At 45.5% G+C, this 14815-nt stretch overlaps 2 protein-coding genes across 6 annotated transcripts in view; one reads left to right on the plus strand and one right to left on the minus strand.

The window, feature by feature from the left end:
* The window catches only part of ccz1 (CCZ1 homolog, vacuolar protein trafficking and biogenesis associated), a 63285-nt gene that overhangs the window by 25060 nt on the left and 23410 nt on the right, over positions 1-14815 (plus strand). For 2 of the 4 annotated variants that reach the window (XM_068056591.1, XM_068056593.1), the window contains exons 2-8: positions 3020-3113; positions 3815-3912; positions 5104-5197; positions 6323-6400; positions 9041-9088; positions 9192-9275; positions 13156-13331. In XM_068056591.1, coding sequence (XP_067912692.1) covers positions 3020-3113; positions 3815-3912; positions 5104-5197; positions 6323-6400; positions 9041-9088; positions 9192-9275; positions 13156-13331 — 672 coding nt within the window. Of the gene's footprint in view, positions 1-552; positions 640-3000; positions 3114-3814; positions 3913-5103; positions 5198-6322; positions 6401-9040; positions 9089-9191; positions 9276-13155; positions 13332-14815 lie in introns of all 4 variants that reach the window. The other 2 variants (XM_068056592.1, XM_068056590.1) reach the window with 2 other exon arrangements.
* Positions 1-14815, minus strand: part of rsph10b (radial spoke head 10 homolog B) — a 103692-nt gene that overhangs the window by 10919 nt on the left and 77958 nt on the right. The gene's annotated exons all lie outside the window — the stretch shown is intronic.

Here is a 14815-nt window from a genome sequence, read left to right on the forward strand (position 1 = left end):
GCACAGCAAGCTCCCACAAACAACAATGAGATTTTTTAAGTGATTTTGGTTGAGGGATAAATATTGGCCAGGAGACTGGGAAGAACTCCCCTGTTCTTCCATAGGATCATTTACATCTACCCGAGAGGGCAGACGGGGCCTGGGTTTGACATCTGCACTGAAAGACGGCACCTCTGGCAGTGCAGCGCCCCCTCAATACTGCACTTGAGCGTCAGCCTTAATTTTTGTACTCGGGGTTTCCAGAGTTAGTCTTGAACCCACGACCTTCTGACTCCAGGATGAGAATGCTACCAACTGAGTCATGGCTGTACCTGCACCACATTGTAAGAACGTTGGGCCGTCTTAATTGTCTTGACAGTTTGTATTTTCGCCCAGTTTAGTCTCGTCTCCCCTCCTTTCACCCGCTCCAAATCCTGCTATTGCCCTTCTGTCCATGGCACCAACTCTTCCCAAAGTGGATACAACCCCGTGAAACTAAGCAGGACTTTGAGAATGAGAAGCGTTGGAAGGTCGAACTGTGGTTCTGACGTTTCTCTCTCTCTTTCTCGGCAGATGGCTGTCTGAGACTTTGAGTAAGGTGTGTCAGCACCAGCACAGAGAAACTGCTCAAATCAAACCGTCGTGAATGTTGATGACAAGGTAATTGTGGAAGCCAGTTATTCTTGTGTTTGCACAAACAAGCGTGCCATTAAACTGTGGCAGGGAGAGTAGCTCGATCCATAAATGCAACAACAACTTGCATTTATGTAGCCCCATCAATGTAGCGAAATGCTTCACAGGAGCATGATCAGCATAATTTAAGGAGGGTCTTAAATGAGGAGAGAGAGAGAGAGCGAGAGGCGGAGAGGTTAAAGGAAGGAATTCCAGAGCTTAGGGTCAAGGCTGACAGCATGGCCCCCAATGGAGGGATGAAGGAAATGGGGGATGTACAAGTGGCCAGAATTGGAGGAGTGCAGAGTTCTTGGAGGGTTGCGGGGCTGGAGGAGATTACAGAGATAGGGAGGGGCGAGGCCAGGACAGGAGGATGAGAATTTAAAATTCTAGCTCAATTCCCGATGAGTTAGCAGGTGTTCGTTGGGAAGAAGGGGGTAGGAAAACGTTGTTAAAACTATAAATATTTTTAAATACTAAGGTCAAGTCCTGTGATTGGTTGGTGTTTAAGTTGACGTGCAAAATGATCAAATCAAAGAGCTGGAATTTATTAATGCACTTTCACATCTGGATCATCTGCTCACTCTTAATAAATAGTGTCACTCCAGACGTCACGTTGATGAACTGAAACTGGATACACGTAGCATTAAGGCTTGTAAACCAATATACAGTATAAACGTTATCTGTAGTGGTCGTCAATGGAATTGATGATAATTGCGCACAATTAATAATATATACAGTAGAAGTTTTCAGGTGTGTTCTGTTTATTCCTACTGTACAGCACAAGACCAGGAGATTAAATTGCACAAGAGCAGGGGATTAAATTTATATATAGCAAAAAGATATAATCGTATTTTAAGAATGAAGAGGCCACGTACTGCTTGGATAACGGTCTGAATGAGGTAGAGGGAACTGGGGGGTACAGACGCCAGATACACAAATCACAGCAATGCTGGTTAGTAAAGCTGTTTTTAAAAAAAAAAAAGCAAACAAGGCACTAGGGTTAATTTCTAGAGGGACAGAATTGAAAAGGAGGGAATTCGAGTTAAACCTGTATAGAACCTTGGTTCGACCATACTTGGAGCACTGTGAGCAGTTCTGATCTCCATCTTATAAAAGGGATATAGAGGCATTGGAGAAGGTGCAAACATGATGTACACTGACGATAGCAGTGCATAGAGGTTATAACTAGCAGGGAAAACTCAATAGGCTGGAGCTCCTTTCTCTAGAAAAGAGAAGGCTGAGAGGTGACCCGAGAGAGGTCTTCAAAATGATGATGGGGTTTGATAGCAGGGACGTAGAGATGTTTCCACTTGTTGGTCTTAATGCTCCACATGAGCCTCCTCCCATTCCTTATATCTCATCTGAACAACAGACCTTTCTATTCCTTTCTCCCTCATGTCTTTATCTAGCTTCTCTGAAATGCATCTATACTATTCACCTCAACTCCTTCTCACAAGTTCCACATCTTCACCGTTCTCTAGGTAAAGAAGTTTCTCCTGTATTCCCTATTAAATTTATTGGTGACTGTCTTATATCGATGGCCCCTCATTCTGATCTCACCCACAAGGGGGAACATCTTCTCTACGTCTACCCTATCAAAACCTGTCATGATCTCGAGGACCTCTCAGGTCATCCCTCAGTCTTCTCTTTTCTAGAGAAAAGAGCCCCAGCCTGTTCAATCTTTCCTGATGGGTATAATCTCTCAGTTCTGCTGTCGTTCTAGTAAATCTATTTTGCATCTTCACCTGTGCCTCTATATCCTCCTCACGATGTGGGGCTCAGAACTGTGCACAGTATTCCAAGCGTGGTCTAACCAATGTTCTATACAAGTTTAATATAATTTTTCTGCTTTCCAATTCTACGTATATTATTGTTCTTTCTTTTGGGCCTCCTTATCTCGAGAGACAATGGATACGCGCCTGGAGGTGGTCAGTGGTTTGTGAAGCAGCGCCTGGAGTGGCTTATTGTATCAACTTTTAAATGATCTATAATGTGTGTTGAGTAACAGTGAGTGTGTAAAGTTTTGGCTATATTTGAAACGTACATCTATAGATTGTGCTCTTCTAAACTGTTGCTTACGAGTCTGTCAATGATGGTTGGAGCAGTTTGAAGTGACGGATTAAGAATATCACAGGCCGAACCCTATCTGCACTTTGGAATGTAATTGTAAGGGTTAAGCAGAGTTTGTTTCTCTATGGTGTATTGATCCTGGTACAAACACATCACAATAACTGTGGGATTTTTGTATGAATGAGCGGATTGTTTACATTGACTCAACTGGTTACTGAATCCTGATGAAGAATTTCCAGCAGGGTTTTGGATGATTGGGATGCTTACATACTGTAGTCTCTTTGTTTCTGTTCAGCCCCAGGATGACAACAGCACACGAAAGGCAATTTCCCCCCTCGCTGTTGAGCTTTTTCATTTACAATCCAAAGTTTGGACCGAGAGAAGGTGAGGTAGGTGAATAACGGGATAACTATAAACGAAAGCATTTGCTGAACTCATGCTGTCTGTCACCTGCATTTTGAGTCTGATGTAACAGTCGGGACACTGTCAGAATCCCCACCTTCAGTGTGTTTATACAAAACATTAACATGTTGCACTAATCTTTGAAAGTGTGAAGATTAACTCTGCTGCCTGTTCTTTACTTGCGCGTAGTACCATTCACCCATCGCCCCCTGTGCTCATTGACCTACATTGACTCCCGGCCCAGCAACACCTCGATTTAAAAATTCTCCTCTTTGTTTTCAAATCCCTCCGTGGCCTCACCCTTCCTACCTTTGTAACCTCCTCCAGCCCCACAACCCTCCGAGATATCTGCGCTGCTCTAATTCTGGCCTCTTGCACAGCCCCAGGTTTAATCTCCACACCATTGGCGGCCGTGCCTTCAGCTGCCTGGGCCCTAAGCTCTGGAATTGCCTCCTTAAACCTCTCCGCCTCTCTCTCTCTCCGTTAAGATGGTCCTTAAAAGCTACCTCTTTAACCAAGCTTCTGTTCACTGGTCCTAACATCTCCCTATGTGGCCCAGTATCAAATTTTATTTGTTAACTCCTGTGGAGCGCCTTTGGACTTTTTCCAAGGCGCTATATAAATGCAAGTGCTTATAGAAGAGGTGGGTCATTGTGAATCGTTAACTGACCTGCTGTTTATGTTCTAGGAAGAAAAAAAGATCTTGTTTTATCATCCCAGTGAGGTTGATAAGAATGAAAAGATTAGGAATGTTGGATTGTGTGAGGCAATCGTGCAGTTTACAAGGTAAGGATCTTGTTTTAACAAAATATGCTGTTTTCATGGTGTAACCTTTCTCTGGAGACATGAAGGAAGAAGTGTCTCATTGGCTCTTCCTATTGTGGGACAGGTTATGAGCCAGGTTTTTTTTTAAAAAGAGGCAGATAATGCAGCTGTAAACCAGCTGTTTCAGAGAGACAGAACATAGAAAAAACCAGCTTAAAATTAATGAGAGGGTCGAGGTGTTAAATTCTCATCTTCGCTGAGCAGTGGCTGTGCAGCAGATTTCCCCGAGTGAAGCTGGTCATGGGGCAACATGAACCGCATAGTAACTGGCTGGGAATGAGATCGCAAATTATAAACGTAGAATCGAAATGTTCAAATACCACGTGGGATCTCATGGTTACTTCTGGGAGAGGGGGAGGCAGGATCTTCTTTGGAGGGCAGCAGGTCAGGGCTCAGTCGTGGAGATACGAGGGTGAACTGTCTGCTGTTATTCTGATTACATCTGGGAATGAAGAGGTATTTATACAGAGTGTTCCCTTGGAATGTTAACTAGGTGATGGGGTCGATTATACCTGGTCTCCAATGACGATCTCTCTTCCACGCTTTCTTATGTGACTGCTTGCTGCATTTTGTGACTCAGTCTCGGAGTCAGAAGGTTGGGGGTTCAAACCCACTCCAGATGTTATGCAGGCTGACAGTCCCAGTGCAGTACTGAAGGAGTGCTGCACTGTCAGAGGTGGATAGACATTCAAACAAGCCCCATCTGCCGTCTCGGGTGGATGTAAAAGATCCCCCGCGCTATTTCGAACAGGAGCAGGGGGTTTCTTCCCGGTGTCCTGGCCAATATTCATCCCTCAACCAGCATCACTGAAAGACAGATGATCTGGTCATTATCACATTGCTGTTTGTGGGATCTTGCTGTGTTCAAATTGACTGCCATGTTTCCTAAGTTACAGCAGTGACATTTCAAAAAGTGGTTCATTGGCTCTAAAGTGCTGTAAAGGTTGTGAAAGACAATATGTCAATAGAAGTTTGTTCTTTCATTCAATGGCTCAGTCTTCTCATTAGTCCTGATCTTTTGCAAATGTTGTAAGCTGTTGTTCAGTGAGAGTAAATCATAGATTACATGCAATCTTAAGAGAAGCTTTCTGTGTTAGATTTATAGAACCACACTCTGGACTAACCTGCCTGTTTCTTCTATGCCATTCACAGGACCTTCTGTCCTACCAAGCCTGCAAAGTCCTTGCATACACAGAAGAACAGGCAGTTCTTTCATGAAGCTGAAGAGAATTTCTGGATGGTTATGGTACACATTGCATGACATATTATAGGCTTGATTAGGTTACAATCTTGTAGGTTGTGTGATGCTGTGCCGTGTGCTACCTGGAACTGTTGTTTTGTATGTGAAGCTGAGCGTAAGCAAGGCTGAGCTGTGGGTACTGCATTTTTTTTTTCAGATCTACCTGTTCCACCCTGACCCTAGCTCTGCCAAGGTTGGGTGAATACAGCCTGCAGCTGAATCTCACCTGTGACTCGGTGGGTGGCACTCTAACCTCTGGGTCAGGAGGTTGTGGCTTCAGACCCCACTCCAGAGACATGATACCATAATCCAGGCTGACCCACCAGTGCAGTACTGAGGGAGTGCTGCACTGTCAGCAGTGCCATCGTTCGGATGAGACTTTAAACCAAGGCCCCGTCTGCCTTTTTATTTATTTTTTTTTAATTTATTGATACAGCACTGAAACAGGCCCTTCGGCCCACCAAGTCTGTGCCGACCAACAACCACCCATTTATATTAACCCTACAGTAATCCCATATTCCCCTACCACCTACCTACACTAGGAGCAATTTATAATGGCCAATTTACCTACCAATCTGCAAGTCATTTGGCTTGTGGGAGGAAACCGGAGCACCCGGAGAAAACCCACGCAGACACAGGGAGAACTTGCAAACTCCACACAGGCAGTACCCAGAATCGAACCCGGGTCGCTGGAGCTGTGAGGCTGCAGTGCTAACCACTGAGCCACTGTGCCGCCCTTCTTAGGCGGATGTAAAACATCCCATAGCCATTCAGAGATTTCTCCCCGCTGTCCTGGCCAAAGCCTATCCCTCAACCCAACATCGCTATAACAGATTATCTGGCCATTTAGCACTGTGGTTTTTGGGAGCTTGCTGTGCGCAAGTTCTTTCTTCAATTCTCCCTCCCTAAGGAGATGCACTTTGTTCTGTGCTCACTACCCCCTGCTGCTTGGAAGGTGTTGGTGCATAGTGCTCATGTTTTGACACAGCTTGGGGTCACTGTATTTACTCTTTTCCCTGCACCCCTCCCCCACCTTTCTTTCCCTCATTGTCTTCCACTTCCCCCTCCCCTCAGAAGCTGGTGCTGTTTCTGTCCATTCACCACTGCTGCTCTTTATGTTGCTGTGGCCAGGTGGTGTCAAATCCTATGATTGAAAAGATGAACAAGGATGGAACTCGTGTCCCGGAATATCAGGAGGACGAGATACTGGTTAGTTAGTGTTTACTCACAATCTACTTCCGCCCCAAGGTTAGATTTCACCAGGAAAACTTTACTGTATTGGGTATCAAATCATCCGTGAAAAGCAGATAGAGAGCTCATGGATCGTAGTGCTGGATCCTGGTGCAGGATCCTAGTGCTCGATCGTAGTGCTGGATCCTGGTGCAGGATCCTGGTGCTGGTTGGCAGAGATCATGAGAAAAATAGCCCCATCCCAGAACCATTTTACATTTAATTAAAAACTTTTAAGAGAGCAAAGGAAATTTGCAGGGCCATGGGGGAGATTGGATAACTCTTTCCAAGAGCTGGTACAGCCTTGATGGGCTGAATGGCCTCAGACCACACTGCAAGAGTCTATGGGTGTTCACTGTCAATCAATTCACTCAAATTTCAACAAAACCGATAGTAAAAGCTATCATAATTTTTTTTTTAAATCGGTCAGCTGTGATCAAACTGAATGGTGGAACAGGCTGAATGGCCTCCTCCTGTTCGTATGTTCCTAAGGCACTGCAAATGTGGAAAGGAAGTAAGCATTGTCTTTCTTTTCTCTGGAAAAGAGAAGGCAGAGGGGTGACCTGATAGAGGTCCCTTTAATTATGGAAGGGTTTGATAGGGTAGATACAGATGGTGAATGTTGAAAAAGGAGGTAATTCAGACACTGGAGGGGTTTAAAATTGATTAAGAGGAAGTATTAGATAGGCTGTCTGTACTTAAAGTGGATAAAGCACCAGGACCAGATGAAATGCATCCAAGGATACTGAGGGAAGTGAGGGTGGAAATTGCAGAGGCACTGGCCATAATTTTCCAGTCTTCCTTAGACTTGGGGATGGTGCCAGAGGACTGGAGAATTGCAAATGTTCCACCCTTGTTCAAAAAAGGATGCAACTGCAGGCCAGTCAGTTTAACTTCAGTGGTGGGAAAACCTCTAGAAAAAATAATTCGGGATGAAATTAAGTTACATTGTCAAATGCGGGTTAATTAGGGAAAGCCAGCATGGATTTCTTCAGTGAAATTATGTTTAACTAACTTGCTGGAATTTTTTGAGTAGGTAACAGAGAGGGTTGATGAGGGCAATGCTATTGATGTGGTGTACATGGACTTTCAAAAGGCATTTGATACAGTGCCACACAACAGACTTGTGAGCAAACTTATAGCTCATGGAATGAAAGGGACAGTAGCAAGATGGATACAAAATTGGCTGAGTGACAGGAAACAAAGAGGAGTGGTTAATGGATGTTTTTCGGGATGAAGGAAAGTTTGTAGCGGAGTTCCCCAGGGGTCAATGTTGGGACCCTTGCTTTTCCTGATATATATTAATGACCTAGATCTTGGTGTACAGGGCACAGTTTCAAAGTTTGCAGATGATGCGAAACTTGGAAGCATTGTGAACTGTGAGGAGGATAGTGTAGAACTTCAAAAGGACATAGACAAGTAGGTGGAATGGGCAGACAGGTGGCAGATGAAGTTCAATGCAGAGAAATGTGAAGTGATTCATTTTGGTAGGAAGAACATGGAGAGAAAATATAAAATAAAGGGTACAATTCTAATGGGGGTGCAGGTGCAGAGGGACCTGGGTGTATATGTGCCATAAGTCATTGAAGGTGGCAGGACAGGTTGAGAGAGCAGTTAATAAAACATACAGTATCCTGGGCTTTATTAATAGGGGCATAGAGTACAAGAACAAGGAAGTTATGTTGAACTTGTATAAGACACTAGTTCGGCCTCAGCTGGAGTATTGCGTCCAGTTCTGGGCGCCACACTTTAGGAAAGACGTGAGGGTATTGGACAGAGTACAGAAAAGATTCACGGGAATGATTCCAGGGATGAGGAATTTCAGTTATGAAGATAGATTGGAGAAGTTAGGGCTATTTTCCTTGGAGAAGAGAAGGCTGAGAGGTGATTTGATAGAGGTTTTCAAAATCATGACCGGTCTGGACAGAGTAGATAGAGAGAAAATGTTCCCACTCGTGAGAGGATCGAGAACGAGAGGGCACAGATTTAAAGTATTTGGTAAGAGTGACACAAGGAAAAACATTTTCTCGCAGCGAGTGGTTAAGGTCTGGAATGTGCTGCCTGAGAACGTGGTGGAGGCAGGTTCAATTGAAGCATTCAAAAGGGAATTAGACAGTTATATGAAATGAAGAATGTGCAGGGTTATGGGGAAAAGGCGGAGGAATGGAACTGAGGGAACTGCTGTTTCGGAAAGCCGGTGCAGGCGCGATGGGCCGAATGGCCTCCTGTGCTGTAACAATTCTGTGATTCTGTTTCCATTAGTGAGAACACCAGAATTAGGAGCCATAAATATAAAGTAGTCAGCAATAAATCCAATAGGGAATTCAGGAGAAACATCTTTACCCAGAGAGGGGGAGAATGTGGAACTCACTATACAAGATGTAGTTGAGGCTAAGGGAATAGATGCATTTAAGGAGAAGCTGGATAAACACCTGAGGGAGGAAGGAATCGAAGGATATGCTGCTGGGGTAAGGTGAAGAGGGGTAGGAGGAGGCCTCGTGTGGAGCAGCAACACTGGCATGGACCAGTTGGGCTAAAGGGCCTGTTTCTGCACTGTAAGTACTATTGAATTCTCTTGCTGTTGCTGTTTTGTAAAGTAAACCTTTGCTTGTATTTCAGGACACAGTGTACGGGGCAGTCATCCAGCAGTGTTACTGTATGTACAAGGTGATGTGGATCGGCTATTTCCTATGCACTTTCTCCTTCTCGTTTTCTTTACTGACCAATATTCCCAGCTTAACGTTCGCTTCTGGTTTTCCCGCATGTTCAGCTCTTCAATGGCACCTTTGTAAAATCCATGGAAGCTGGAGGCATTGACCATCTGCAACAGAGGATCCAGAAGTTTTTCTACAGGGTAGGACCCTTCATTTATTAATCACGGAATCACAGGATTCTTACAGCAGAGAATCAGGCCATTCGGTCCATCGTGACTACACTGGCTCTCACTCGATAAAAGATTTTCCTCATGTTGCCGTTATTTATTTTGCCAATTATCTTAAATCTGCGCCCTCCCGTTCTCGATCCTTTCACAAGTGGGAACAGTTTCTCTCTATCTACTCTGTCCAGGCCCCTCATGATTTTGAATACCTCTATCAAATCTCCTCTCGGCCTTCTCTTCTGCAAGGAAAACAGTCCCAACTTCTCCAATCATTCTTCGTAATTGAAATTCCTCATCCCTGGAACCATTCTCATGAATCTTTTCTGTACTCTCTCCAATGCCCTCACATCTTTCCTTAAGTGCGGTGCCCAGAACTGGACACAATACTCCAGCTGAGGCTGAACTAGTGTCTTATACAAGTTCAAATCTGTGTTTTTGTGACTGGAGGGCTGTTTCCAGTGGCGTGAAGTAGGGCTCAGTACTGGGTGCCCTGCTTTTTGTGGTGTATATTAATATTGGATATAAATGTAGAGGGCGTGATCACAAAGTTTGCAGACGACACAAAGATTGGCCGTGTAGTAGATAGCGAGGAGGATAGCTGTAGGCTGCAGGAAGATATTGATGGTCTGGTCAGATGGGCAGAAGAGTGGCAAATGGAATTCAACTTGGAGAAGTGTGAGGTGATGCATTTGGGGAGGTCAAACAAGGCAAAGGAATACACGATTAATGGGAAAATACTGAGACGTGTAGAGGAACTGAGGGACCTTGGATTGAATGTCCACAGATCCCTGAAGGTAGCAGGACAGGTCGATAAGGTGGTTAAGAAGGCATATGGAATCCTTTAATAAAAACGAGAAATGCTGGAGCCACTCAGCATTTTATATGGAATCCTTTCCTTTGTTAGATGAGGTATAGAATATAAGAGCAGGGAGGATATGCTGGAACTGTATAACTCATTGGTTCGGCCACAACTTGAGTACTGTGTGCAGTTCTGGTCACCTCATTACAGAAATGATGTAATTGCACTAGAGAGGGCACAGAGGAGATTTACGAGGATGTCGTCAGGACTGGAAAAATGCAGCAATGAGGAAAGATTGGATAGGCTGGGGTTGTTCTCCTTGGAACAGAGAAGGCTGAGGGGAGATCTGATTGAAATGTACAAAATTTTGAGGGGCCTGGATAGAGTGGAGGTGAAAGACCTATTTATCTTAGCAGAGAGGTCAGTGACTAGGGGGCATAGATTTAAAGTGATTGGTAGAAAAATTAGAGGGGAGATGAGGAATAACTTTTTCACTCAGAGGGTGATGGGGGTCTGGAACTCACTGTCTGAAAGGGTAGTTGAGGCAGAAACCCTCAACTCATTCAAAAGGAGTCTGGATATGCACCTCAAGTGCTGTAATCCGCAAGGCTACAGACCAAATGCTGGAAGGTGCGATTAGACGGGGAGGATTGTTTTTCGGCAGGCACAGACACGATGGGCCAAGTGGCCTCTTTCTGTGTCGTAAACCTTCTATGAATCAACATAACCGCCTTGCTCTTGCACTCTATGTCCCTATTAATAAAACCTAGGATACTGTATGCTTTATTAACGACTCTCTCAACCTGTCCTACAACCTTAAATGACTTATAGGAAGAAGATAGGAGCAGGAGTAGGCCATTCAGCCCCTCGAGCCTGTCCCGCCATTCAGTGAGATCAATGACTTATGCCTAGTATTCCCTTTGACTGAACAATACTCACTTCAAACTCCCAGGGGAGGCAAAATATCCAAGAAAGACCCAGGACCAATTGGAAAAAATCCCTTGGGAAATTGCTGTCCGACCCCCTCAGGCAATTGAAGGCAGTCCAGGGGATCACACTGACCAAGTGTTAAATGTAAAAGCCTTTACTGGGCTGAATTTTCCTGGCGTCGGGGTGGCAGGAGTGGAGTCTGGGGTGGGGGTGGGGGTAGGGGCAGGGGTGTTGCCAGGAAAATTGCAGGAAGCCGCGTCCGGACGCAGTCTCACCACCGGGGATGATTCCCAGGGACTGCTTGGGAAGCGGATCGCTGCAGGCATTTAAATAGTTCCTAAGCCCCAATTAGGGGCAATCTTCCGGCCTTGCCGCCATTTTGCCACTGGTGGAGCAATGCCCCCGCCATGTGGAGAGGCTGCCTGCTCCAAGGAGGTGGCCTACCACGGGGAGGAGGCCATTGGAGCAGGAGACACCATCCTCCAAAGTGGGGGCCCCGGCGGTCCCAGCAATCCAAACCACAGGGCCCGACCGCCTTCCCCCTCGGAAATATTTAATTATTTTTACAACTCCGAGGGTGCCCCCCATGTTGCGGTGCCCTCGCGTTCTCAGACCTGCCTCAGCGGTGGCCTCCTCTTCCCAGTGGGGCCGCTGAGGCTCCAGGGCTGCCGATCATCTGCCCACCCGCTGTCCAGTCAGGAGGCTGCCTCTGGGGAAAATAGCTGCCCTGGTCTGGCTCCCGGCAAGTGTGGGCTCGGGATTGGACCCGACGCCGGGGTCCTGAAGCCTGTGGGGAAAATCCTGTTCACTGTGTCTGAGGCAGCTCTTGTGTCTCTCAAACAGCAGCCCTCCCCGAATGGCCTCACCACCCCAATGGCCAGACTATGTCCAGCACTTTACAGAACCTTTCAACTTTCAAAATCTGCTGCTGGACGGTTAAACACATTAATTTGAGCAGCCTCGGTCACTTTTACTGCTTAACTAATTCTAAACTATAGTGGGTGCAATTACGTTCCCTCTCATCTTCCAATCCTAGTCTCTGATGTCCTTGTTGTCTCATGGTCTTCTTGGCCTGAATAATACATAGCAGATTAGTTTAAACATGGAACACACTGCTGGTTAAATGCCACTGAGATCTATCCCCCTTGCCGGAACAATTTAATGACCAGTTTGGCAGTAAATTATGTCAAGGTATTCTACACCGATCTGTCCAAACAAATTTTGTAGTTGCATTTGTCTATTTCCTGTGCGGTCTAAACTGAACAGTACTGCTACATGACTGTCTGATTTACAGAGTGCTGTGGGATAAATGGTCCCTGTGACAGCTGCCTTTGACGACAATCTTTGTAACGAAGCTTGTATTATGTTGCAATTAAATAATTCATTTGAAGTGACAGTAAGATAATTTAAAATAATTTCCTCACTTTTTTTTTCAATCTCACGTACGCATCAACATTAAATGTTTTCTCTTTTAAACTTGATAACTTCCTAGCAGTAGCTTCGAGATTTCACTCATTCAGAAAATAGAGCACAGTTTTGTGTGAGTGGATCCCTATGTATTTTTCATTGAGTGTCTTCTGAGGCTTTGCTAACTAGGTCAGTGACTACTGGGAATGTAAAACCTCACCCCTTACTGACTGCATTAATAAACACAGTCTGTGGGTAATGTATCTCTTGAATGAAAGTGGTTGTATTCCAGCGCAGTACTGTGGCAGTGCTGCACTGTCAGAGATGCCGTCTTTCGGATGAAAATTTTAGATTTCCAGTCTGCCCTCTAAGGTGAATGTAAAAGATCCCGTGGCATTATTTTGATGAAGAGCAGGGGAGTTCACCCTGGTGTCCTGGCCAATATTTGTTCCCCAACCAACGTCACTTTAAAAAAAAACCGATCCGGTCATTAGCACATTACTGTTTGTGGGAGCTTGCTGTGCACAAATTTGCTGCTGCATTTCCTACATTCCAACAGTGACTACACTTCAAACGTAGTGGATGACTTACTCCTGTTCCTAAGTAACAGATTTGAGGGGCTGAATGGCCTGTCCCTGTCCCTGTGATTGGGTCAGGGCGATGTATTGTTTTCGACAGGATAAAGGTGATTAATCCCTTTTGTGGTTCTTCCTCTCCCAGTACTTGCAAACGTTGCACTTACAGTCGTGTGACCTGCTGGACGTGTTTGGGGGAATTAGTTTTTTCCCTCTGGATAAGATGACGTACCTGAAGATCCAGTCATTCATTAACAGAATGGAGGAAAGTTTAAATCTCGTCAAGTACACAGCATTTCTGTACAATGATCAGCTCATCTGGTAAGTCCATTTTTACCCGCGGCTCGAGTTTGCTTTGACTGGCAACAGTAGTGAACTTTGTAATGCAGTGGTAGCAAACAACTAGTTCAGGCTACTGAGGGGCAGACGGGGCCTCTGTTTAATGTCTTATCCGGAAGACGGCACCTCCAACAGTGCAGCACTCATTACTCCACTGAGAATCTCAGCGGGAATTATGTGCTCAAGTCTGGAGTAATGTCTTCTGGCACAGAGGTCAGAATACTAACTGCTGCTGAACACGAGTGTGTTTTAAAGCCTTTCTTGTATTCGGATGGCTGCTCTCTTGAGAATATAAGAAATAATGAACCAGGACTCGGCCATTCGGCCCCTTGTGCCTGCTCCGCCATTCAGTAATTTCATGGCTGATCTACTGCCTCAACTTCACTTTCCCCCGCTATCCCCACAGTGGCGCAGTGGTTAGCACCGCAGCCTCACAGCTCCAGCGACCCGGGTTCAATTCTGGGTACTGCCTGTGTCTGCGTGGGTTTCCTCCGGGTGCTCCGGTTTCCTCCCACAGCCAAAAGACTTGCAGGTTGATAGGTTAATTGGCCATTATAAATTGCCCCTAGTATAGGTAGGTGGTAGGGGAATATAGGGACAGGTGAGGATGTGGTAGGAATATGGGATTAGTATAAATGGGTGGTTAATGGTCGGCACAGACTCGGTGGGCCGAAGGGCCTGTTTCAGTGCTGTATCTCTAAATCTAAATCTAAAAAAATCTAAATCCCTTAATTCCCTTAGTATCCAAAAATCTATCAACCTCTCTCCTGAATATACTCAATGACTGAGCATCCACAGCTCTCTGGGGTAGAGAAGTCCAAAGATTCACCACCCTCTGAGTGAAGACATTTCTCCTCATCTCAGTCCTAAATGGTCTACCTCTTATTCTGAGTGTGACCCCTAGTTAGACTCTCCAGCCAGGGGGATATATTGCATCTACCTTGTCAAACCTGCTAAGGATTGTCGTTTCAATGAGATTTTATATGTTTCCATTGAATTTACTTTTAAATGGTGATGCAGCATGTGCAGGGCGGCCATGACACATTGCCCAGTGCCCGTATGTAACATAGTTGACGCGTGACATCAGAGCAGGAAAATGGATACACAACAGTGACATACACGTTATGGTTTGAGGTCATGGCTTCATTTGCTAGCTCGAGGCACAGATCGGAGGCAGACACTAAGGCACGTGGGGAACCGGGTTGTTGGTCGAATGTGGAATGTGGCAGCTTTTCCATCATTATCCGCTGGGAAACCCGGGCTAGGGGAACTGGGCAGCTGAAGAACAGCATGGAAGGAAACAGTGTTCATTGCTGCTGTGTTGAGCAGAGCTGGATAATGGTTCTGCTCTCCAGCTGACGCTCCCAGTGCAGTACTGAGGGAGTGCTGCACTGTCAGAGGTGCCTCTTTTCGGATCAGACATTAAGCCAAGGCCTCGTCTGCCCTCTCAGGTGGGCGTAAAATAT

The sequence above is a fragment of the Heterodontus francisci genome, chromosome 24, assembly GCF_036365525.1.
Source record: "Heterodontus francisci isolate sHetFra1 chromosome 24, sHetFra1.hap1, whole genome shotgun sequence".
Classification (NCBI taxonomy): domain Eukaryota; kingdom Metazoa; phylum Chordata; class Chondrichthyes; order Heterodontiformes; family Heterodontidae; genus Heterodontus; species Heterodontus francisci.